The sequence below is a fragment of the Oncorhynchus nerka genome, linkage group LG18 (assembly GCF_034236695.1).
Source record: "Oncorhynchus nerka isolate Pitt River linkage group LG18, Oner_Uvic_2.0, whole genome shotgun sequence".
NCBI lineage: Eukaryota > Metazoa > Chordata > Actinopteri > Salmoniformes > Salmonidae > Oncorhynchus > Oncorhynchus nerka.
The window spans coordinates 45,425,430-45,449,742 of record NC_088413.1 but is presented as its reverse complement, the minus strand read 5'-3'; the positions used below and the strand labels follow the sequence as shown (position 1 = coordinate 45,449,742).

General features: G+C 43.6%; 1 protein-coding gene across 1 annotated transcript in view; it reads right to left on the bottom strand.

Moving 5' to 3' along the window:
* LOC115145968 (calmin-like) overlaps nt 1-23,447 on the bottom strand; it is a 41,464-nt gene extending 18,017 nt beyond the window's left edge. The window contains exon 1 of the mRNA XM_029687690.2: nt 22,734-23,447. Coding sequence (XP_029543550.2) covers nt 22,734-22,824 — 91 coding nt within the window. The 5' untranslated portion in view covers nt 22,825-23,447. The remainder of the gene's footprint in view (nt 1-22,733) is intronic.
* Between the last annotated feature and the right edge of the window lie 866 nt (nt 23,448-24,313).

Here is a 24,313-nt window from a genome sequence, read left to right as displayed (position 1 = left end):
GGACGTCTGTATTCACTGTCAGGTCTGGAGACCAAAGTTATGGAGACGTACATCGAGGACTCCCTGGCTGCAGGGGTTATCCGTCCTTCTGCCTCCCTGCCGGTGAAGGGTTCTTCTTTGTGGAGAAGAAGGACAAAACCATGCGCCCGTGCATCGACTACAGGGGCCTCAATGACATCACGGTTAAGAACCGCTACCCGCTACCACTCATCGCGTCGGCTTTCGAGCCGCTCCAGGGGGCCACTACCTCCGTTGGACCTCTGGAACGTCCACCACCTGGTACGGATACGGGAAGGTGACGAGAGGAAGACAGCCTTCAACACTGCTAGAGGACACTATGAATACCTGGTGATGCCATTTGGTCTGATCAATGCTCATGCTGTGTTCCAGGTCCTGGTTAATGACATTATCCGCGACATGTTGAACCAGTTCGTGTTCGTCTACCTTGACGACATCCTCGTCTTTTCCCGCTTGGCTCAAGAACACGTTCTCCACGTCCAACAGGTCCTCCAGCTTTATGTCAAACCCGAAAAATGTGAATTCCATCACTCCACAATCTCCTTCCTTGGTTACATCATAGCTGCTGGGAATGTGCAGATGGATCCCGGAAAGGTAAGAGCGGTGGTGGATTGGCCTCAACCCACATCCAGAGTGCAGCTGCAATGCTTCTTAGGGTTTGCCCATTTCTATCGCCGTTTTATCCGGGGTTACAGCACCCTGGCTTTCCCACTGTCAGTACTCACCTCACCAGCTGCTGACCGGGTGTTCCTGGACCTACGTCGTGTCTGTTGGCTATCCTCGTCTGGGGAATAGAACCAGGTCCGTGAGGCGCAGCATTCCCAGTCGGACCCTTGAGGGGCTCTGACTAACCGGATGTTTGTCCCAGACACTGCCTGTACTGTCTGTACTCAGAACAAGACTCCCCGGCAAGCTCCGGCTGGTCTCCTTCAACCTCTTCCTGTCCCTCACCTGCCCTGAACACATATATCCCTGGACTTCGTCACTGGTGTCCCTTCATCTGATGGCAACACCACTATATTCACAGTGGTGGACAGGTTTTCCAAAGCCGCCCATTTTATTCCCCTCCCCAAGCTACCTTCTGCCAAGGAGACGGCCCAGCTCTTAGTGCAGCACGTCTTCCGGATCCATGGACTTCCGGTGGAAATGGTCTTTGACCAAGGTCCTCAGTTTTCGTCCCGGTTCTGGAAGGCATTCTGCACACTCATTGGGTCGTTGGCCAGTCTGTCCTCCAGGTTTCATCACCCACACAGCAATTTGTGTGGGTGGAGTATGCCCGGAACACCCTTCGCTGCTCGACCACTGGGCTCTCAACCCACGGAGCACTCGAAGGGCATCTGCCCCCACTCTACCCAGAGATAGAGGAAAAGGTCAACATACCCTCGACCCAGATGTTCGTCTGCCGCTGTCGGCGTACCTGGAAGAGAGCTTGGTCCGCTCTTCTCAAGACCACCTCCAGGTATCGTTGACAGGCGGACCGCCGCCGGACGCCGGCTCCCTGCTATTGTCTTGGGCAGAAGGTATGGCTGTCCACTCGGGATCTGCCCCTCTGGGTACAGTCCCACAAACTTTCCCCTCGTTTTATCGGACCTTTCCCCATCGCCAAGATCCTTAGCCCCTCTGCTGTTTGCCCCGCACCCTCTGTATACATCCCACGTTTTATGTATCAATGATTAAACCTCTGTCTCACAGCCTTCTGTCTCCACTTTCCAGGCCCACCCCTTCCCCCCGTCTCATCGATGGCCATCCGGCATACACGGTGAGGTGTCTCCTGAGTGTTCGACCTCGGGCAGGGGATCCCATGTTTGATTGGGAGGGTTATGGTCCAGAGGAGAGGTGCTCAATCCCTGCTAGGAACATCCTGGACCCAGCCCTCATCGCTGAATTCCACCGCCGGCACCCCGGTTAAGCAGGTACGTGCCCTGGTAGGACGCCAGGTAGCATCCCCAGAGGGGGGGTAATGTCACACCCTGATCTGTTTCACCTGTCTTGTGCTTGTCTCCACCCCTCTCCATTTTCCCAATTATCCCCTGTGCACTTATACCTGTGTTTTCTGTTTGTCTGTTGCCAGTTTGTCTTGTCTCGTCAAGCCTACCAGCGCGTTTTTTTTCCCATACTCATGTTTCTCGTTAGTTCCTGTTTTCTAGTTCCCCCATTTTTTGACCATTCTGCCTGCCCTGACCCAGAGCCTGCCTGCCGTTCTGTACTTTACGGACTCTGCCCTGGATTACTGACTTCTGCCCGCCCTTGACCTGTCTTTTGCCTGCCCCCTGTTTGTAAAGAAATATTTGTTATTTCGAACTGTCTGCATCTGGGTCTTATCCTGAGGTCTGATAGACATAGGGAAAAGACAGACAGCCATACTGTGAGTAGTAATTAGACAAAAGGAGAGACAATCAATAATGTCCCAACCTGGTCCCAGATCTGTTTGTGCTCTTGCCTACTCTATTTTCAAACCAAACATGATAATTTCATAAGGAGTTGGCAAGAGAGCAGAAACAGACTGGCAACCAGGCTAATAACGTGCCATATTAAGAAAAAAATTGCCAGCAGCAATGAAATCGTCATCCTTATTCATTCTCGAAATACCATTCGTGTTCATGACAACCTCATTTGCCATGACCAGCCACCAGGCAATTCTCAGTATGGGGTCATCTGTTCATTCCTCTGGTGTGTGTTTGTTCTAAAATGAGGCATTTACTCACAGATGTAGGAGTTCCTTCACCCCATTCAGCAAAACACAAACAGCTGACTCCAGCTGAGACACAGAAGTACTGCTAGTCCTCATATCCAAACAAAGTTTCATCTGGAGTTTGGACACTGTTCTTTGCTGCTCTCACTGGGCCCTGAGTAGGCCTCACTTTCAGCCTTGGCAATGTGCGCTCTCTCTCGCTCTCTCTTTCTCCCTTGCTCGCTCCCTCTCTTTCTCTCTCTCCCTCTTTTTCACAGCTGAGTGCTCAAAGCCGTCACCCAGCTCCAGCCCCTGGCCCAGACCAGAGCAGCTAGGCTCTTTGTGTCTTTATGGTTGCTGGCTGGTTGCTGGCGCTGGAGCGCTGGGAAATGGCCCCCTTATTATAGCGACATGCCCTATACACACACAGACGGACACAATAACAGACACACAGCCACACCTACACGTAAACTTAGACACACACAGAGACACTCCACATACACTATCAGGCAGAGACATGCAGACACAGAAAAAAAGTGACACACACACACAGAAGTAAAAGCAGGCTCCTGCTCTTGCTCTGAGAAAGAGCTTCAGTCAGGAGAAACCCAAGAGATGAACAATGTACTCTCCATGTATTTCTGTTTGTAGTATCACACTATGCTTATAAGACTATTAGTCATCATAAACTAATGTTTACATTCTATGAGACTGTTCTATTCTATTGTATCCTCTTTGTTCATAGTTTATGAAAATGTTGAGATGCCTCATAAGTCCTCAACTGGCAGCTTCATTAAATAGTACTCGCAAAACACCAGTCTCAACATCAACAGCGAAGAGGTGACTCCGGGATGCTGGCCTTCTAGGCAGAGTTGCAAAGACAAAAAAACATTTCTCAGACTGGCCAATAAAAAGAAAAGATTAAAAGGGGCAAAAGAACACAAACACTGGAAAGAGGAACTCTGCCTAGAAGGCCAGCATCCCGGAGTCACCTATTCACTGTTGACATTGAGACTGGTGTTTTGCGGGTACTATTTAATGAAGCTGCCAGTTGAGGACTTGTGAGGCATCTGTTTCTCAAACTAGACACTCTAATGGGGCGGCAGCGTAGCCTAGTGGTTAGAGCTGAGCTGACAAGGTACAAATCTGTCGTTCTGCCCCTGAACAGGCAGTTAACCCACTGTTCCCAGGCCGTCATCAAAAAAAAAATGTACTTGTCCCCTTACTCAGTTGTGCACCGGGGCCTCCCCACTCCTCTTTCTATTATGGTTAGAGCCCGTTTGCGCTGTTATGTGAAGGGAGTAGTACACAGATCTTCAGTTTCTTGGCAATTTCTCGCATGGAATAGCCTTATTTTTCAGAACAAGAATAGACAGATGAGTTTCTGAAGAAAGTTATTTGTTTCTGGCCATTTTGAGCCTGTAATCGAACCCACAAATGCTGATGCTCCAGATACTCAACTAGTCTAAAGAAGGCCCGTTTTATTGCTTCTTTAATTAGAACAACAGTTTCCAGCTGTGCTAACATACTTGCAAAAGGGTTTTCTAATGATCAATTTGCCTTTTAAAATTATAAACTTGGATTAGCTAACACAATGTTCCATTGGAACTCAGGAGTGATGGTTGCTGATAATGGGCCTCTGTACGCCTATGTAAATATTCCATTTAAAAAATCTGCTGTTTCCAGCAACAATTGTCATTTACAACATTAACCATGTCTACACTGTATTTGTCTACACTGTATGTCTACACTGTATAAAAAAATGTGCTTTTCTTTCAAAAACAAGGACATCTCTAAGTGACCCCAAACTTTTGAACGGTAGTGTACATGACATGTACACCTCCCCTGTGATGAGAATAGTCATTTCTGTAGTCAATTAGCCAATGTGAGAAAATGCCCACGTCATGAAAGGCTAGTTAAATAAAACACACCAAAAACGTCTGAAGACCCAACTGCCCACTGGAAATATTAATAACCGTGGCCATCCATAACTGTTGATCTAATTTTCCAGGTACATTATCCAAAACGTTGCACTGGTTTCTCTTAGGAATAACAGAGCCTGGGCCAAATAGAAAGGTGCACGTATCGTCAGGTCTGAGGGCTCTACAGAGAGACTTACTATGGCATGCTGCATCCGGACCCACTCGGATACCCCAGTCTGTTGGAGTGTGTGTGCTGCTGTGAATGTCTACCATTGTGCGCTGGTGGTGATTTATAGCATGTGTGTGGCTGTGCGCCTAGAATTCCTAACCAGACTGTTCGTTTGTTTTTCCTTGCCCACAAATGTGTGGACAGCACAGTGCTGAATGACGGGAATGACACCTAACGTCTAGGCAATGAGAGACAGGCCTACATGGAAAAGAATTATCCCTACTTTCTCTCTCTCGCTCTCTCGCTCTCTGTCACAGCACTGTGTCTGATTCAGATTCCTACGACACAAAAGGTGACACTTCTTGAATACTAACAAGTGCCGCGCCGGAGAGGAGTCCGGGGGAGTGTGGACTCGGCTGGTTGAAACATTGCCTGTTAGGGACAGTCTGGGGACAATCTGTCAAAAGGCTTGTATAAGCAGGCCCTATTCTCCAGGGAATCTGTCTGTTAGCCCACCAACATGTGTCAACTCCAGATGTCTTCCATTCAATGAAAGCCTCCACCAGTCCACAGGCAAATATGGACACTGCCTTCCAAGAGCCATGTGTTCAGGAGCCCCTGACATTTGAACTCAGGGGTGGAAATAGAGGAATTTACGATTATGTTGTTTCTTCTCCCACGACACCGTACTGTGAAATAACGCTGTAAAGCCAGAGCATGGGTTTAGTAAGTCAGTCAAGTGTTGAGGTCAGGTTCTGTACTGGGAAAAATGCAGGATGCTGAGCCGAAGCTTTTTTTTCCCCCTGAAAGAGCAGCATTAAGAGTCAGCTCTGGTGAGGTGTTTTCTATTATAGACACAGTACAACACAGAAGTTTACATTTCTTGGAAGGCCTTGATGAGGTCTGTCCTTAGAACAGCAGTCACCTGGAAGGTCCCCATTCTAGTATGGTAAGGGGTGGGGGGAGTGTTATTAAAATATTACCTTTATTTGACTGAGAACACATTATTTTCTACAGCAGCAACCTGGGGAATAGTTACAGGGGAGAAGAGAGGGGATGAAGCTGGGGATGATTAGGTGGCCATGATGGTATGGGCCAGATTGGGAATGTATCGGGGTTAACACCCACAGAGAGTACAACTCTAACCTTAATCCATAGACTAGCACTAGTTTACGTGAACACAATGTTCTCAGTGGTTTTGTTTTGGTTTTCCCTCTCTGTCTCAGAAGGTAAGAGCACAATGAATAGGATACATACTGTATACATGGATGATGTCACATCCTGAGTAACACAGGTGAATGCAGAGCGGTGTCATTATTTCAGCTCTCTGGCTGCACTGCCATTAAAGATGAGGTCATTCTCTGTGTGGAAATAAGGCCAGACTGACTGACATGAGGGATACATCCAAAATGGCACCCTATTCCCTATATAGTGCACTATTTTTCCTCTGTAGAAAGTAGTGCACTATGTAGGGAATAATGTGTCATTTGGGACACTGCCAAGGACCGGTACCTCTTGTCTGACTGGCATGTTGAACACAAGCTTACTGTGAATGTAGACGTGTCAATGTGTACAGTGTGACAAGCAATTCTCTAAGCACTCTATCTTCCCTAATCTTATCTAGGCTATTGTTAGTTTCGAAGGCGGACCAAACATTACTACATATTGCTGCTGTTGCCGTTGATACTCATTTCTATTGTTAGGATTGATCGGATTTAACTCAGTATCGAGGGGAAACTGAAGCAACACTGTCTGGAGAAGCAGAGAAAATCATATGATTGCAATCTAATAATCCTAAATTATCATATAACGAAATGGGATATAGTAAGTTGTCAACCAGACGTACATATTCTATTCTATAACCCCTTTCCCTCTCTTTTGTCTCAGTGTGGTGGGACTGGCTCTAGACAAGATCCCAGACTCGGTGGGAGCAATGGGGTAGCTCTCCTTTGCTTGCCATGCAAAGAGTGGGGGGAGCAGGTCTGAGACTCCTCAATCATATGGTAGAGAAAGCCTTTAACTGGGATGTGAATGATCTGATTAACATTGCAACAGCGTCCCAAACGGCACACTCTTCCATACATAACGCACTACTTTTCACCGGGGCCCGTAGGTCTCTAGTCAAAAGTAGTGCACTATGCAGGAAATAGGGTGCCATTTGGTACGCAGTCATAATGTTACTCTTTCATGCTATCGCAGAGAGTTTAACAGAGAAGGGACAACCCTGTAGGACTGAACAAATATCATTAGGAGGCAATTAACTCAGTGCTTTTGTTGAACACAGATCTGTACATGCTAGATGTGTATAATGACACTGACACAGATCTGTATATACTAGCTGTGTGCTCATAAAAAAAGCACTTCTAGGCCTTTTAGTTAGTGTCTCTTTGCAGTGTAAATTCACCTACTGTTCATGTGATTATCCACTCATTTAAAGGAACAAACAGTAGATGTGAGAGCTGAGAGTCTCTGCATCAGCATTCTGGATGTAAACATCAAAATAATCTGCAGATATTCCGTAGGGAAGTGTGCAAAAACAAGTGTAAGAGACGAAGGCTGGGATTCAATCCGATCGCGCTTTGTCGGCGATGCAGCTTTGTTCCCTCATTCATGGTAAATGCTGCATATGATTGCTAAACTGGGAATTAACTCTAAATGATGAATTGTCCACAAAATTGTGATCGGATTGATTCCCGGCCTAAGAGAAAAGTATCTGACATCCTGACATCCTTTTTCAGCAACATAATTCCCTTCACTGACCATTGGAGTGTGTACAATAGATACACCAACAACAACACCACCACCAACAAGGCACACCATATAACAAACAGTCCCATTCCTCCATCTGAGAGTAATTACCACTAATAAACAAAACAAAGTCTGATTGGGGGCAATTCTGTGGGCAGCTAGCGCCTCTCCAGAGTTCTGCCTCACTGCCAGCCAAGAGGCTGTGAAGACAAGGAGGAAAAACACGGGGAGGAGGGGGTACAGGAATCTTCCTCCCTGGGTAACAGAATTTCTCCAGATGTCCTGGGGTGCGTCTCAAACCAAATGGCACCCTATTCCCTATATAGTGCACTGCATATGGACAGAGCCCTATGGGGGCATGGGGTGAATAGGGTGCCATGTCGGGAGAAGCCATGGTTGACTGCCTGCCTGGCACCACCTCCTACGCACCTCAGAACAGTCGGAAGGAACAGAAAGTGCAGAATCCTTTTGAAAGTAGGCGAGAAAGATGTAATAAATGTGCTGGATAAATCTACAGAAAGAAGGATGAAATTAAATACGCTGGACGGATGGGTGCTGGGTTCACCCTCCCTCAATGTATCCCTGCTGTTGATTCATGTTGCTTTGCATTAAGATGAGGTCCCCTCTGGGCAAAAAAACGGCTTGAATCAACCTTGTTTCCACATCATTTCAACAACAAAAATTCTATGTGATGACGTTGAAAACAACATGGAAAACTGATTGGATTTGCAAAAAGTTATCAACATAAAGGGGATTTCGTTTTTGCTTTTCACCCAACTTTCACCCTAAATCCAATGAGACTGTGAAATATTTTGCAGATTTCAAATGTAAAACCAAAACGATGAACTGACCTCTGTGCCCAGTGGGTTGGCTTGGATTCATCACATTACTGCCGTTGCGTTCTGCACTGTGTAGAGTAACAATACAACTGTGCTACACAAAGTGGAGCTCATCTTATATTAAAATATTAAAACAAAAACTGCCATGATAGGGGATTCCCTAAAGACACTGCTGATGGTGTCTTACTCTTAACCAAAGGGGTTGTATAACTAGAAGAGTTGCTAGGGTGTATAATATCAATTCTCTTTAGTTCACATTTTAGAGTGCCTTTCCTGGTTCTATATAGGCCTCACCATCCATGTCGAATTGAAAAATAACTTTGTTTTATTCTACATGTTTGGGATTAGCCAATATAAATGCAGCGTATGTATTTTTCTGTAAGAAGATAATAGGATACAAATAACTATTCCCAACAGCGTATGATTACAATAGAAACAGTCCAGTGTCATAATAATTACCTCAGCTCACGCCTTAAAAGGGGGGGGGGATCTCGGATTCGAAAAGCAACAAAGCGGTCACTCGAGTCAATGGCTATACAGCATTAATTTAAAAGTCCAAAAATTGATGTACTGTACCAATCCCGGATGGCCCCTTTAGAAGAAAGGAAGTGTTCATTTGTTGTCTGCACGCCTCCACTGGGGAAAATTAGCGAACAGAAAAGAAGAATAACATTTTGATTCTTTCCAAGCGTGACTCAACATGATTTGACAGGTAACCAATAGTTCAGACAGAGGTTTGTGAAATCAATTTCCTTATCTATCCTTCGAAACGTGTCGTTACTCTCTCACACACACACACACAGACACACACTGTACACATGCATAGGCTACACACAAATAAAATCCAGGGATGTGATCTGGCAGGCCAGTTTCTGCATATACTGTGAATTAATGCTGCCTTTGCTTGCATAACTGACAGCCAGGAAATCAACATTTAGCCTACTTCATCTGAAGAATAACTTCATCTTCTGAACTACAATCACTAATACAGCAAACTAATGAGCAGTAAGTGTGGGATACATTCATTGTGATTCTTGGTGCAGATTCATTGTCACAGAGCCAAGATCAATCAGGTTATTTTTGGCTCTATAAACTCAGCCATTCACACCATTATAAAAGGAGAGAGGGGTGTAGTGATTCGATCACCAATTATTAGCTGGGTGAGACAGAGACCTGTGAACCTGAACTATACCCAAACTAAAAAAGTGTGTTCACTCCTTCCTTCACCTTATCTAGTATTTGCTTATGTTTCACAATCTCTCTTCATACCAGAAAGGCATGCGTTCTTCCTTGAGGTAGCTGGTCCAACATGGTTGAATAGCTGAAAGCATGGGTCCCACTACTTTTGAAGTACAGACCTGTAGCTTCTTAAACTCCATAGCCCAATAATTAATTCTAAGATCCCCCCCCCCCCTCCCGTCCAACAGAACTACAGGTTTGCATGGCATTGTAAGGGAATTGCATTTACATTACTAAACATATTCTGTAGTTGAAAGTCATTCCTGACAGGAAAGGAAGGGCCATTTATAATGTGGGTTAAGTGAGTTTGTCGGTGTCTCAAAAGGCACCGTATTCCCCAATGTAGTACACATCTACTAGGGTGCCATTTGGGACACAACCTCTGTTCAAACCTTACCTAAATGCGAGTGCCGGGAATCCAACACGGACAATACCGGGAAACCAAAACACTCTCACGGAAGCATTTCCATATGCAAACAATTCCAGTATTTTGTATTCAATCTAAATGTGACTCCCATTTGGGTCTCAGCCAGTGTGTTTGTGAGGTCAAAGCTACACACCCCCAAAAAATGGTTCTAAATATTGTAGTACTAGGTAAGGGTTCTTTGGCTTGTTGTTACCATAGCGAAACCTTTTTTGGTGCTATATTGAACCCTTTTTTTGAAGGATCTGTAAAGAACCATGCTCATATGGTTCTAAATTGTATCTGTATGGCACTATAAAGAACCCTTCCCTAAGGGTCTATAAAGAAACACCAAAAAAGGGTTCCACTATGGATACAACCCTTTTTGGAGTTATGTAGAACCCTTTATGTTTTTTTATAGAACCTATTCTGGTCAGCCATATTATATTGTAAAATTCCGTAGCTGTTATTATTGTGTTAATTGACTAGTTGAATCAGGTGTGGCAGCTCTGGAACAGCTGGGGGGTCCCTGAGGAGAGAGACACTGCCTGATTTAGTCAACCGTTCTCAATTGACACAAGCCCATACATGAGTCTTGCACAAGACTTACTACGTAATGACATACCACAACACATTAGACAAACTGGAATAACACTCTCACTCACAGTTTCACAATAAGAGCTGTGCGCAAACCATTTGAATTATCACTTAATAGAGCAAAAAATGATTTTGTGAATTGTAAAGGACCATTGAAGAGCTCAAAGGGTACTTTGAGTCATTATGGTCCCACATAGAACCATCGCCCTTCACAAAGAACCCTTGAGGAACCCACATTTTTGGTGTGTAATTTGTTTGAAGTGCAGGTAGGTTCCTTTCACAGAGATCAGGGTTAAAAGTGTGGGCTCTACCTCTCCGTGCTTTGGGCGATGACAGAAAGACTTCCAAGGAGAACAAAGACAGAAAGACACAATGGCAACAATGCGCTGATTTATTCTTCAAATCACAGAGGTCTTTTTTTGACAGTGGCATTATCTTGAAGAACAAGATGATTGTTCTCAAAGACGATTGAGTTAAAGAAAATGTTAGCCACACCGGCAATTGAATAGCTTGAGAAGATAAAGAAAATATGTACTGATGTCACAGGCTGCATCTTCCTCATTCCAAACAGACTAAATATCTAAACAAGATAAGTACAGTCACAAAGATACAAAAGACAAGCTTCCACTAAACTAGACCAAAAAGATACAAATCTAGTCCACATTTTGAACAAAAACCAACTATGCTTATTGTATGCACTGTGCTGTTTGCTCATATACAGATCAGTTAGTTAGGGTGAATTTGGGTACAAACGTTAAATATATACAGTATCAGTCAAAAGTTTGGACACACTTACTCATTCAAGGGTTTTTCTTTATTTAGACTATTTTCTACATTGTAGAATAACTATGAAATAACACATATGGAATCATGTATTAACCAAAAAATTGTGAAACAAATCAAAATGTATTTCAGATTCTTCAAAGTAGCCACCCTTTGCCATGATGACAGCTTTGCACATTCTTGGCATTATCTCAACCAGCTTCATGAGGTAGTCACCTGGAATGCATTTCAATTAACGGGTGTGCCTTCTTAAAAGTTCATTTGTGGAAATGCTTTCCTTCTTAATGCGCTTGAGCCAATCAGTTGTGTTGTGACAAGGTAGGGGTGCTATACAGAAGATAGCCCTATTTGGTAAAATAATCCATATTATGTCAAGAACAGCTCAAATGAGTAGAGAAACAGCAGTCCATCATTACTTTAACACATGAAGGTCGGTCAGTGACGTACTGGGCAGTACACACTATCCTCTGTAGCGCCTTGCGGTCGGATGCCAAGCAGTTGCCATACCAGTCGGTGATGCAGCCAGTCAAGATGCTCTCACTGGTGCAGCTGTATAACTTTTTGAGGATCTGAGGGCCCATGCAAAATCTTTGCCTCATCAGTAATGATGTAGTAATGACATTCATGTAACCTACATGAAAAGTGAAGTTCAAATCATGAATAACTTCGAGGGATCAGGTGGAAGGGGTCATCTTTGGTTAAAAAAAAAGTGAAGGGGAAAAAAATGTGTTTTGTCTTCCCAAATATAGTGCACTATAGATCAGTAATGCTTTAAAAGTGAAGTTCAAATCAGATCATATGCAAGGAGAGCATAACTTGGTGAAAAGAAGAAGGAAGGAAAAAGAGCCTACTTTCATGCAAATATTTTTTTTAAATCAGCATAAAAACAATATGCGCATTTTCCCATCAGAGATGTGTTTCCATCCAATTGAATAGTTTGGGATAAAAGACTGTGTGATGACGTAGTGTACATAAAAAATCAAATGGAATGGTTAACCCCCCCCAAAATTACAAATACAAGTGAAATGGGTTTCCATCGAATTTTCAACTCTACGGATGGTTTTCTTACAAAAAAAGGTTGCGTTATATAGCGATACCACTCTGGTATTGGCATGTGTGCTGTAGCCAACAGCTCACAGAGACAGTGCGGGTATAGCCTACATGATGATATTCTTTGTCGCGTCTACTCCCGCTCCTCCCCTCCGGCGTTCGAAGTCGCCAGTTTACTAACCACCGATCCTGGGAACCATCATTACTTGCACCTGGCATTTATCATTACACGCACCTGCGCTTCATCATTAGGCACACCTGGACTCTATTACCTCACTCATCACCACCCCTTTTTCTGGCACTCCCTTAGGTTATTTCCCCAGGCAGTATTGTTTCTGTTGTTCATGTCTCGACGCTACTCCTACATTGTATCGTTCCATGTTACTTGTTATATTAATTAAACTTACCACCTGCGACTGCTTCTCGACTCCCAGCGTCTATGTTACATTATTATAGAGCGATATTATTTTTATTTGTCAAACGGCAGACAAGCATCAATGATCATGCCACCAGAATATGACCCTCGATATTTATTGCAAAGGAGCATCGAGCTCATCACCTGGCACTTTCACCACCCTGTGAAGTTCATCATAAATGATTGAATCTGTACCCTAATAACTTGCAAGCGTTCCTCACGAGTCGTAGTGGGAGGACCACACAACATGCGTAAAAGCATTTCCATGGACATTTCTTGAATAATACATTTTACTGACACAAAAAGATCCCATCTTGTCTAGCGTATTTAGTTCTGTCGACATTTGAAAGTTTACCGACAAATGTTCTGTTTCCATCCGTCCTGTCATCACATTTTCTTCCCCACATGTACTTTAATCGCATAAAAAGGTTGGATAGAAACCTGGTTACTGATTACCTTACCCTGACAGCTACAGGTCAACCTAAGAACAACAATCATTGCTTTTCATAAAAACAGAGCTGTAGGCAGAGAGAGCACAGCCCTGATTTGTCATCATCACTGCAATCCATGAGAGTTACTTATTCAAAGTTCTGTTGGACCGTTTCTTTCTTCAGCCCATTGGTAGAAACACCTGCATCTAATAAAACTGGCACTTATACAGACCTCAGACAAAGAGTAAACTCACCCCGTGTACTTCACTCTCTCCGCAGGTTTATTTGACAATATAACCGTTGACCTTTTAAAATGCGCCATGGTATTTTTAGAGTGGAAAATGGGCCTCCTACAAAAGGAGTGCTTTTTGAAGCATAAACCGTAACTTTAGACTTATCATCACTCAAGATAAAATAAGAACAGTTGACTTGGACCGACCATCATCCTGGAACTGTTGGTCTGGCCCTAGCAATATCTCTGCTCATTAGAAAACCACCGCTATGAGGACAGTGTTGTCCACATTATACTTGCTTCTTCAAAGATACGGACACCATTCAGTTGAGTTTATTCACTATTCAGTTCACAATAACATTGTTCCCCTTCTTGCATGTGAACTGAGACTTTGCAATAGTGATGCAATCGTCCATATTTGATACACTCCACATTCACTGTCTGGCTGCTACAGTGACAGTATGCTACTGAACCTCTGCACTACACACACATGCGCTAGGGCCTGGACGATAACAGTATTGCAATATCTTTTCCATAGCATAAATGAAAACACGAAGCAGATCTAACTCTTTGGCCCTTTAAAACACCTTCTGTATGTAATATAGTTGGAAAATGAATCACTGTGAATTCGCTTCGCGTTTTGTTTCCTTGCCACGATACTAACGAGTATCGCGATACTGGTATCAACCCAGCCCTAGATGCGCACACACACACATTACACACACACACACACATTACACACACACGCTTAGTACATGTCAGCAACAGCATGCTCCTGTATCCAAATATGACAGGGTTAACACGGCTTACATAATAGCTCTGCTGCGCAGGCTTCTAGCTCTCAGCTGCATATTTTTCAACACACTACACACACTTGGTACGTGTCAGGGAAGTCAGCCCCTCATGCATGCTACTCAGAGAAAGTGGTAAATAGACTAAATATAGACGTCAGAACTCAGAAGTCCACTGCTGTACATCTACGGCCTCCCGGAACCTCGCTACATCAGTGATGCTCTGGAGAACCGTGCAGTGAGGCAATCCTTGAATAACGAGCAGGTGGAGGAGGAGCAGGGGAGGATGAAAGTGGTTCTTTCTCCCGTGCTTACAAGAACTGCATTGTAAGAGAGAGAGAGAGAGTGCACATGACCTTAATTCTGATTTTCTTTTACCCACCGCGGATCCCACGGTTTTACATAGAGGCTCAGAGTGGATGGGAGCGAGAGACAGAGAAAAGGAGAGAAAGAGATGATGAGGAGGCGAAGGCAGCAGCAGAACTGTCTAAGCAAATGAATACTGCATGATAATGTCTGAATACTGTATGAACTTCACTCTGTACAGGCAGACAGGATAGGCTGCAATAATACAGAGCAATATCAAAATCCTCTGCACTAGAGGTAGACCGATTAATCGGAATGGTCGATTAATTAGGGCCGATTTCAAGTTTTCATAACAATCGGAAATCTATAAATTTGTCTGATTTAAAAAAAAAACATGTTTTTTCCACCTTTATTTAACTAGGCAAGTCAGTTAAGAACACATTCTTATTGTCAATGACGGCCTAGGAACAGTGGGTTAACTGCCTTGTTCAGGGGCAGAACAACAGATTTTACCTTGTCAGCTCGAGGATTCAATCTTGCAACCTTACGGTTAACTAGTCCAACGCCCTAACCACCTGCCTCTCATTGCACTCCACGAGGAGCCTGCCTGTTACGCGAATGCAGTAAAGAAGCCAAGGTAAGTTGCTAGCTAGCATTAAACTTATCTTATAAAAACAATCAATCAATCATAATCACTAGTTAACTACACATGGTTGGTGATATTACTAGTTTATCTAGCGTGTCCTGCGTTGCATATAATCGATGCGGTGCACATTCGCAACTGTCGTTGCTCCAACGTGTACCTAACCATAAACATCAATGCCTTTCTTAAAATCAATACACAAGTATATACTTTTAAACCTGCATATTTAGTTAATATTGCCTGCTAACATGAATTTCTTTGTGTCACTTCTCTTGCAACAGAGTCAGGGTATATGCAGCAGTTTGGGAACTGTGTGAAGACTATTTCTTCCTAACAAAGACAGCAAACTTCGCCAAACGGGGGATGATTTAACAAAAGCGCATTTGCGAAAAAAGCACAATCGTTGCATGACTGTACCTAACCATAAACATCAATGCCTTTCTTAAAATCAATACACAGAAGTATATATTTTTAAACCTGCATATTTAGCTAAAAGAAATCCAGGTTAGCAGGCAATATTAACCAGGTGAAATTGTGTCACTTCTCTTGTGTTCATTGCACGCAGAGCCAGGGTATATGCAACAGTTTGGGCAACCTGGCTCGTTGTGAACTAATTTGCCTGAATTTTACGTAATTATGGCATAACATTGAAGGTTGTGCAATGTAACAGGAATATTTAGACTTATGGATGCCACCCGTTAGATAAAATACGGAACGGTTCCGTATTTCACTGAAAGAATTAAACGTCTTGTTTTTGAGATGATAGTTTCCGGATTCGGCCATATTAATGACCTAAGGCTCGTATTTCTGTGTGTTATCATGTTATAACTAAGTCTATGATTTGATAGAGCAGTCTGGCTGAGCGGTGGTAGGCAGCAGCAGGCTCGTAAGCATTCATTCAAACAGCAATTTTATGCGTTTTGACAGAAGCTCTTCGCAATGCTTCAAGCATTGAGCTGTTTATGACTTCAAGCCTATCAACTCCCGAGATTAGGCTGGTGTAACCAATGTGAAATGGCTAGCAAAGTTAGCGGGGTGCGCGCTAATAGCGTTTCAAACGTCACTCGCTCTGAGACTTGGAGTAGTTGCTCTGCATGGGTAACGCTGCTTCGAGGGTGGCTGTTGTCGATGTGTTCCTGGTTCGAGCCCAGGTAGGAGCAAGGAGAGGGACAGAAGCTATATTACATTTACATTTAAGTCATTTAGCAGACGCTCTTATCCATATTGTTACACTGGCAATACTAAAGTGCCTATAAGAACATCCAATAGTCAAAGGTATATGAAATACAAATCGTACAGAGAGAAACAGTCCTATAATTCATATAATAACTATAACCTAAAACTTCTTACCTGGGAATATTGAAGACTCATTTTAAAAGGAACCACCAGCTTTCATATGTTCTCATGTTCTGAGCAAGGAACTTAAACGTTAGCTTTCTTACATGGCACATATTGCACTTTTACTTTCTTCTCCAACACTTTGTTTTTGCATTATTTAAACCAAATTGAACAGGTTTCATTATTTATTTGAGTCTAAATTGATTTTATTGATGTATTATATTAAATTAAAGTAAGTGTTCATTCAGTATTGTTGTAATTGTAATTATTACAAATAAATCAAATAAAAAATTGGCCGATTAATCGCAATCTGCCTTTTTTGGTGCTCCAATAATCGGTCGACCTCTACTATGCACTGATTTAATCTGAGTTGGTTCCCTTTTTACACTGCAATATAATGGCTCTGTCCAAGAGAAAACCAAGCTGAAGGTCAGTGATGGTCATGCACACAACGTACGGAAACCAAATGGTACCCTATTCCATAGATAGTGCACTACTTTCGACCAGAGCCGTATGGGCCCCGGTCAAAAGTAGTGCATTATATAGTGAATAGAGTTCCATTTGGAACACAACAAATAATGTAAGGTTCTACTGCTGTTAGGTTATCCAAACACTGCGATGGATGGCGTGCATTGATAGTGAATACTCAGTGCGTTTCGTGTGTCTCACCAACGATTTCAGTATAGTTGAATAAACATGGGGGGCTTCAGGGGGAGAATCAAAGGGACACTGAATTTGTTCTGAATCAAGAGGACATCTGAGCTCGTTTACTTGCCTTGCCTGAGTACCAACACAGAATTTAGGAGGAACAAAAATGATAATAAGCCAGGGGGTGAGTGAAAGAGAAGAGACCATTGTCCTTTAGCCTCCACCCCCATCTCTCTCTCTATACCCTACCCTCCTCAAACTCATACCAGAATGTGAGGGAAGCAGCACTGTGTGTGCTCAGCCTTTCCCCCTTAGACTTGAAAAAGTGTTGAGATGTGGGGGACTCGACTGGCCTGGTGAGCATTCAAGAACATCACATTCAAACAAGTGTGAGTGTTTGAGGCAGTTCCTCGCCCCACACATCGTATGAAAATGTGTTCTGTCACTGGGCTTTAGAAGAAAAGCCTTCTCGCTCTCTCTCTCTCTCTCCGAGTAGAAAGTCAAGTCCACTGCAGCAGTGACTGCAGACTTTCACTCTGGCTCAGCGGCTCTAGCTTGTTTGAGCGTTTTGTGAGGTACTGTATGGCATCAGCAGAAGGCTCCGTTCAGTGGAGGACTGTCATAAACTATTTCAACAGATGTCCAGTCCCTAAAGGTAGAGTGTACACACTGCTGTTGCCGGCTGGTCTCTCTACTTAGCAGCAGGTGTGTCCACGTACACAAAACAGACACACACATGCACCCCTGAGCCGTGCTAGTGACCTAAAGCTCAACTACTACGATCTTTGTCCAGCACAACATGTCCGATATTGATTAACTCTTTTATGCATCATTTATTCCTGCTGAGCTCAGAGACACATCCCGCCCTCCATCCACTGTCTGCATCCCAAATGGCACCCTATTCCCTATATACTGTAGGCAGTTGAGATGTTTCAATAGTCATTCTTCTCTGTAAACTAGTGATGAGTGGAGTGTTTCAAATGAAAGATGCTTCAGGTCAGTACAGAGAACAACCCACCCCAGCTCAGAAAGAGGTCCATGAGCATCTCAATGAGCTGGGAGCCTCTCAGGGTCAAATCAAATCAAATTGTTTTTGTCACATGCTTCGTAAACAGGTGTAGAATAACAGTGACATGCTTACTAATGGGCCCTTCCCAACAATGCAGAGAGAAAGAAAACAAGAAATACCAGAAAAGTAAAATAATGATAAATAATGAATCTAAAAACATAATAATAAAAGTAATAATATATACACAATGAGTAATGATAACTTGGCTATATACACGGGGTACCTGTACCGAGTCGAAGTGCAGGAGTATGAGGTAATTGAGGTAGATACAGTTGACGTCGGAAGTTTACATACACCTTGGCCAAATACATATAAACTCAGTTTTTCACAATTCCTGACATTTAATCATAGTTAAAATTCCCTGTCTTAGATCAGTTAGGATCACCACTTTAATTTAAGAATGCGAAATTGCAGAATAATAGTAGAGAGAGTGATTTATTTCAGCTCTTATTTCTTTCATCACATACCCAGTGGGTCAGAAGTTTACATACACTTAATTAGTATTTGGTAGCATTACCTTGAAATTGTTTAACTTGGGACAAACGTTTTGGGTAGCCTTCCACAAGCTTCCCACAATAAGTTGGGTGAATTTTGGCCCATTCCTCCTGACAGGGCTGGTGTAACTGAGTCAGGTTTGTAGGCCTCCTTGCTCGCACACACATTTTCAGTTGTGCCCACAAATGTTCTATAGGACTGAGGTCAGGGCTTGTGATGGCCACTCCAATACCTTGGCTTTGTTGTCCTTAAGCCATTTTGCCACAACTTTGGAAGTATGCTTGGGGTCATTGTTGGGGTCATTGCTTTAACTTCCTGAATGATGTCTTGACATGTTGCTTCAATATATCCACATAATTTCCCTTTCTCATGATGCCATCTACGTTGTAAAGTGCACCAGTCCCTCCTGCAGCAAAGCACCCCCACGACATGAGACTGACACCACTGTGCTTCACGGTTGAGTTGGTGTTCTTCGGCTTGCAAGCCTCCCCAAACATAACGATGGTTATTATGGCCAAACAGTTCTATTTTTGTTTCATCAGACCAGAGGCCATTTCTCCAAAATTATGATCTGTGTCCTCATGTGCAGTTGCAAATCGTAGTCTGGCTTTTTGATGCCGGTTTTGGAGCAGTGGATTCTTCCTTGCTGAGTGGCCTTTCAGGTTATGTTGATATTTTTCCAATTGACTCAAATGATGTCAATTAGCCTATCAGAAGCTTCTAAAGCCATGACATAATTTTCTCAAATTTTCCAAGCTGTTTAAAGGCACATTCAACTTAGTGTGTGTAAACTTCTGACCCACTGGAATTGTGATACAGTGCGTTATAAGTTAAATAATCTGTCTGTAAACAATTGTTTGAAAAAATACCTGTGTCATGCACAAAGTGGATGTCCGAACCAACTTGCCAAAACAAGAAATGTGTGTAGTGGTTGAAAAACGAGTTTTAATGACACCAACCTAAGTGTATGTAAACTTCTGACTTTAAATATATGTACATATAACTAGGAATAAAGTGACAGCTAATGAACAGTAGGAGCAGCGTATGTGATGAATCAATAAAGTGACTTGGCTGGCCGGAGTCTTTGACAATTGTTAGTCTTTGACAACACTGCCTGGTATAGAGGTTCTGGATGGCAGGGACCTTGGCCCCAGTGATGTACTGGGCCATACGCACCACCCTCTCTAGCGCCTTGCGGTCGTATGCCAAGCAGTGTCCATACCAAGCTGTGAAGCAGACAGTTAAGATGTTCTCAATGGTGCAGCTGTAGAACTTTTTGAGCCCATGCCAAATCTTTTCAGTCTCCTGAGGGGGAAGAGGCGTGTCGTGCCCTCTTCATGACTGTGTCGGTGTGTGTGGACCATGGTAGATCCTTAGTGAATGAGTGAGTGAGTGAGTGAGTGAGTGAGTGAGTGAGTGAGTGAGTGAGTGAGTGAGTGAGTGAGTGTGTGTGGGTGCGTTTGCTGTGTGGGAACGTACAGTTCTGAGATTTCAGCGCTCTAATGCAAAGACAGAAAGAGAGGGGGGACATTGCTCTTTTCTCTGATGGGTGAGAGAGTATTGGTTATGTAAGGCCCTTCAGAGCATTGTTTTAATGCACTGGGTTCTCCTCAGTATGTTTTCTTCCAACCACAAAGCCTCCAGGGCCAGCTAGTCATCAGATGGAAGTGTCAAACCAGTTGGTGTTATGAGAGGGAAGGAGAGAGGGAGGGAGAGAGAAAGTGGGGAAGATAAAACGACAGAGAGCTGGGGGGAGCAATCCCAGATGCTTGACAGAGCAGAACGGGAAAAGGTACCTCTCCTCGTGTACCATTTCACACTTCAAATGTCAAGAGCATGTCTTAGGTTCTTCATCATGGATATGCATAGGCCTATAATGTGTGCATTACACACACACACACAAACAATCCAACATATCTTACATATCTTATGCATTATCAGACCGTTTTACATTTATTTCATTGCACTACTAGGTGAACCACAGAGACATACATAATGTTTGTTGTAGTGGATGGCTCAATCTGGCTACAGTGAAAAGCATTTGGCAGGCTATAGCAGCCACAAAGTGTGTTTGAAGGCTCATATGTCCGTCTGGAGAAATGTGCGTGTGTGTGTGTGTGTGTGTATCCATTGCGGAGGCCTCAGTTAATGTGTGATCCGTCCTCTTGAGACTGAGACAAAGCTCTCATTCTCAACACTCAAATACATTTTTTCCACTTTGCTGCCCAATTCTTGTTTATTCACTGCACATAGCCTAGTCATTACAGACTATGCTACCGTAGGGCAGGCTATAGGCTACCGACTCAGACTGACACCACAGGGAAACTGTCAGAAACAACAGGGCGAAGAGAAGTAACAATGTCACATGCAACAATGTGAGCAAGACAAAGGAGCTGATCATGGACGACAGGAAAAGGAGGGCTGAACACACCCCCATTCACATCGACGGGGCTGTAGTTCCTTGGTGTCCACATCACCAACAAACTATCATGGTCCAAACACAGTCCTGAAGAGGGCACAACACCTTTTCCCCCTCAGCAGACGGAAAAGATTTGGCATGGGTCCCCAGATCCTCAAAAAGTTCTACAGCTGCACCATTGAGAGCATCCTGACCGGTTGCATCACCGCCTGGTATGACAACTGCTCGGCATCAGACCGTAAGGCGCTACAGAGGGTAGTGCGTACGGCCCAGTTCATCACTGGGGCCAAGCTTCCTGCCATTCAGGACCTGTATACTAGGCAGTGTCAGAGGAAGGACTAAAAAATTGTCAAAGACTCCAGTCACCCAAGTCATAGACTGTTCTCTCTGTTACCGCAAGATAAGCGGTACCGGAGCGCCAAGTCTAGGTCCAAAAGCCTCCTTAACAGCCTCTACCCCGAAGCCATAAGACTGCTGAACAATGAATCAAATGGCCACCCGGACTACTTACATTGACCAACCGCCCCCACCCCCCACCCATTTACATTACATTACATTTAAGTCATTTAGCAGACGCTCTTATCCAGAGCGACTTACAAATTGGTGCATTCATCTTATGACATCCAGTGGAACAGTAGTGCATCTAAATCTTTTAAGGGGGGGGGTGAGAGGGATTACTTTATCCTATCCTAGGTATAAAGCTTTTTGCTGCTACTTGCTGTTTATTATCTATCTATAGCCACTTTACCCCTACCTACATGTACAAATTACCTAGACTAAACTGTACCCCCGCACATTGACTCGGTACCACCTCCTCGGTATTGTTATTTTTTGTGTTACTTTTTTATTTCATTTTTTACTTTATTTTTTACTTTATTTTATTTTGTAAATATTTTCTTAACTCTATTTCTTGAACTACATAGTGGTTAATTAAGGTCTTGTAAGTAAGCATTTCAAGGTAATGTCTACACCTGTTGTATTCGGCGCATGTGACAAAAACTATTTGATTTGACGTGCAACTTTGTAGCTCTAGAAGTTTTACAGACACGCAGCTGTGAATTAGCAATCAAATATTGTCTGCCCCCTCATTGAAAGTGTATTGTCTGCTATAAAATAAAACATGGTCTCCGTCTTTGAGATTTCTAGTGGTGCATAGCCGTCTTCAGTTTATCACCATTGTCACGTTTTCTCCCTTTCATTTTCAGATTCCTACACGTCGCGAACTGATTTGATGAAATTAGATGAGAGATCTGAGATCAACCATAGCCGCGGACGGAGTGAGGTAAAATACAAACCCCAAAAAGTTCAAACTTCAGCCGTCTGTGCATGGCACCGGTAGAATGTTTACAAACCATTTTTTACAACCATGAAAGGTATTCGGATGAGGTTGACTTACTATGGGTCCCCCGATTCAATCTAAACAACCAATGCAAAGCTTTAACATAAAGCCTAATGAACGCAGTGGTTCCATTCTATTTCACATGGTAGCCACCGTTGCCCCACATACCTTGAAGATTCTGCACTCGGATGTCGCTGATCTGTCCGATAAATTCCTCCCGTTCGAACCAGTCCTTATACTCCCACTCGTGTCCAGCCATCAGGACGGTACCCTGGGGAAAGTTGCAGACTGGACTTCGATATATATATATATATTTTAAACAGTCTAAGCTACATCCAGTCTCGTGTGATCTGGAGGCGATTGAGATGGCAACCCTATTTATCCCCCTTCGTTCTACCCTTGTCTAGCTGGCTATTGTGGCGGTCGCCGGACGCTGAGCCACGAGTGGGGTAGGCTATAGCATAGAGAAGGTCTAATCTACTCTAATGCTATTCCGTAGATACGGTTTCTGTCGAAGGATCATTGTTTTCGTTGAGTTTCCCCCTGGTGACGTAGAAAGCACCCACATAGCACTACGGCGCAAAGCGAGGACGCGGAAAATGGCACAGATGACCAAACTACAAGGAAAGAGGAAGGGAATTATTAACAGCACCTGGATAATATTTTCGAGGTGGGCTGTTGTATCTTACAGTATATACCCACCATCCCGCCACTGCATAGTCGAGGAAAGGAGAGCCAGTCTCAGCTCAGAAAGAGAGAGAGAAAATGACTGATATGGTTCTCAGAATGGCTATGAATAGGACCATAGATAGACCGTTTCCGCTATAAACATAATTGCATTATGTTAGAATTGCACGGCGCGTTAGTATGATTCCCTGCCCGAGATAATAATAAACATTTTCTTCTGCCGGTAGACTACGTTTATGTTACAAAAAAACTGATGGACCACAACGCTACAGTTATATAGCGCATCAGCACTAAACGAGCATGGGCGCCACCCGTATGGTACTGCATTATATCCTGTACTCAATACCTCTCTCATTCAAACAACTACTTCTCATTTTCTTTTCACTCGCCATCAAGGAAAATGTAAAGTAGAACCTGCTATTCACACATCAACATTTGTCAAGAGGAGAGAGAGAGAGTTCCAGGGGGCACTATAAAGGAGATGTCCAACAGGTGTAAGGAATGTTGGCCAATTAAGTAGCCCTTGAGCCTACTACTGTAGCCCATACAAACTAGTACAGGAACACATGTAGGCCTACTGTAGCCTATATCGGTGGCTTGCAAGTGCAATACCTTACAGGACTTATTGACTGTACCACTGTTGGTTTAATCTGCATGCCCCCTCTGATCAAGCTATGAGGAAAATAGAAATATGAAGCCACGTGAGGAGCTTATGAACATTCTGAAATGTAAAAAATAACCTTTATCCCACCTCGAGGGGAGGAAAGAGTCCACTACATTCAGTGGTCATTTGGACCAAAGACTCACCCTATTTCCTACACAGTGCACTACTTTTGACAAGAACTCAGAAGGCTTTGGTACAAAAAAAGTATAGCACTTTGTAGGAAATGGGGTGCCATTTGGGACGTCCCCAGGTCTCTGTGGGTAGCTGGCCCATATAACCTGGCTCCTGTGTAGGGCCACATCATTAGAATGGCCTTATGATGTGTGCTCTGTATGCTAGCAGGCGTTATTAAAGTTACAAACAGTGATTAAAGCCCTGGTAATTATAAGGTTCAACC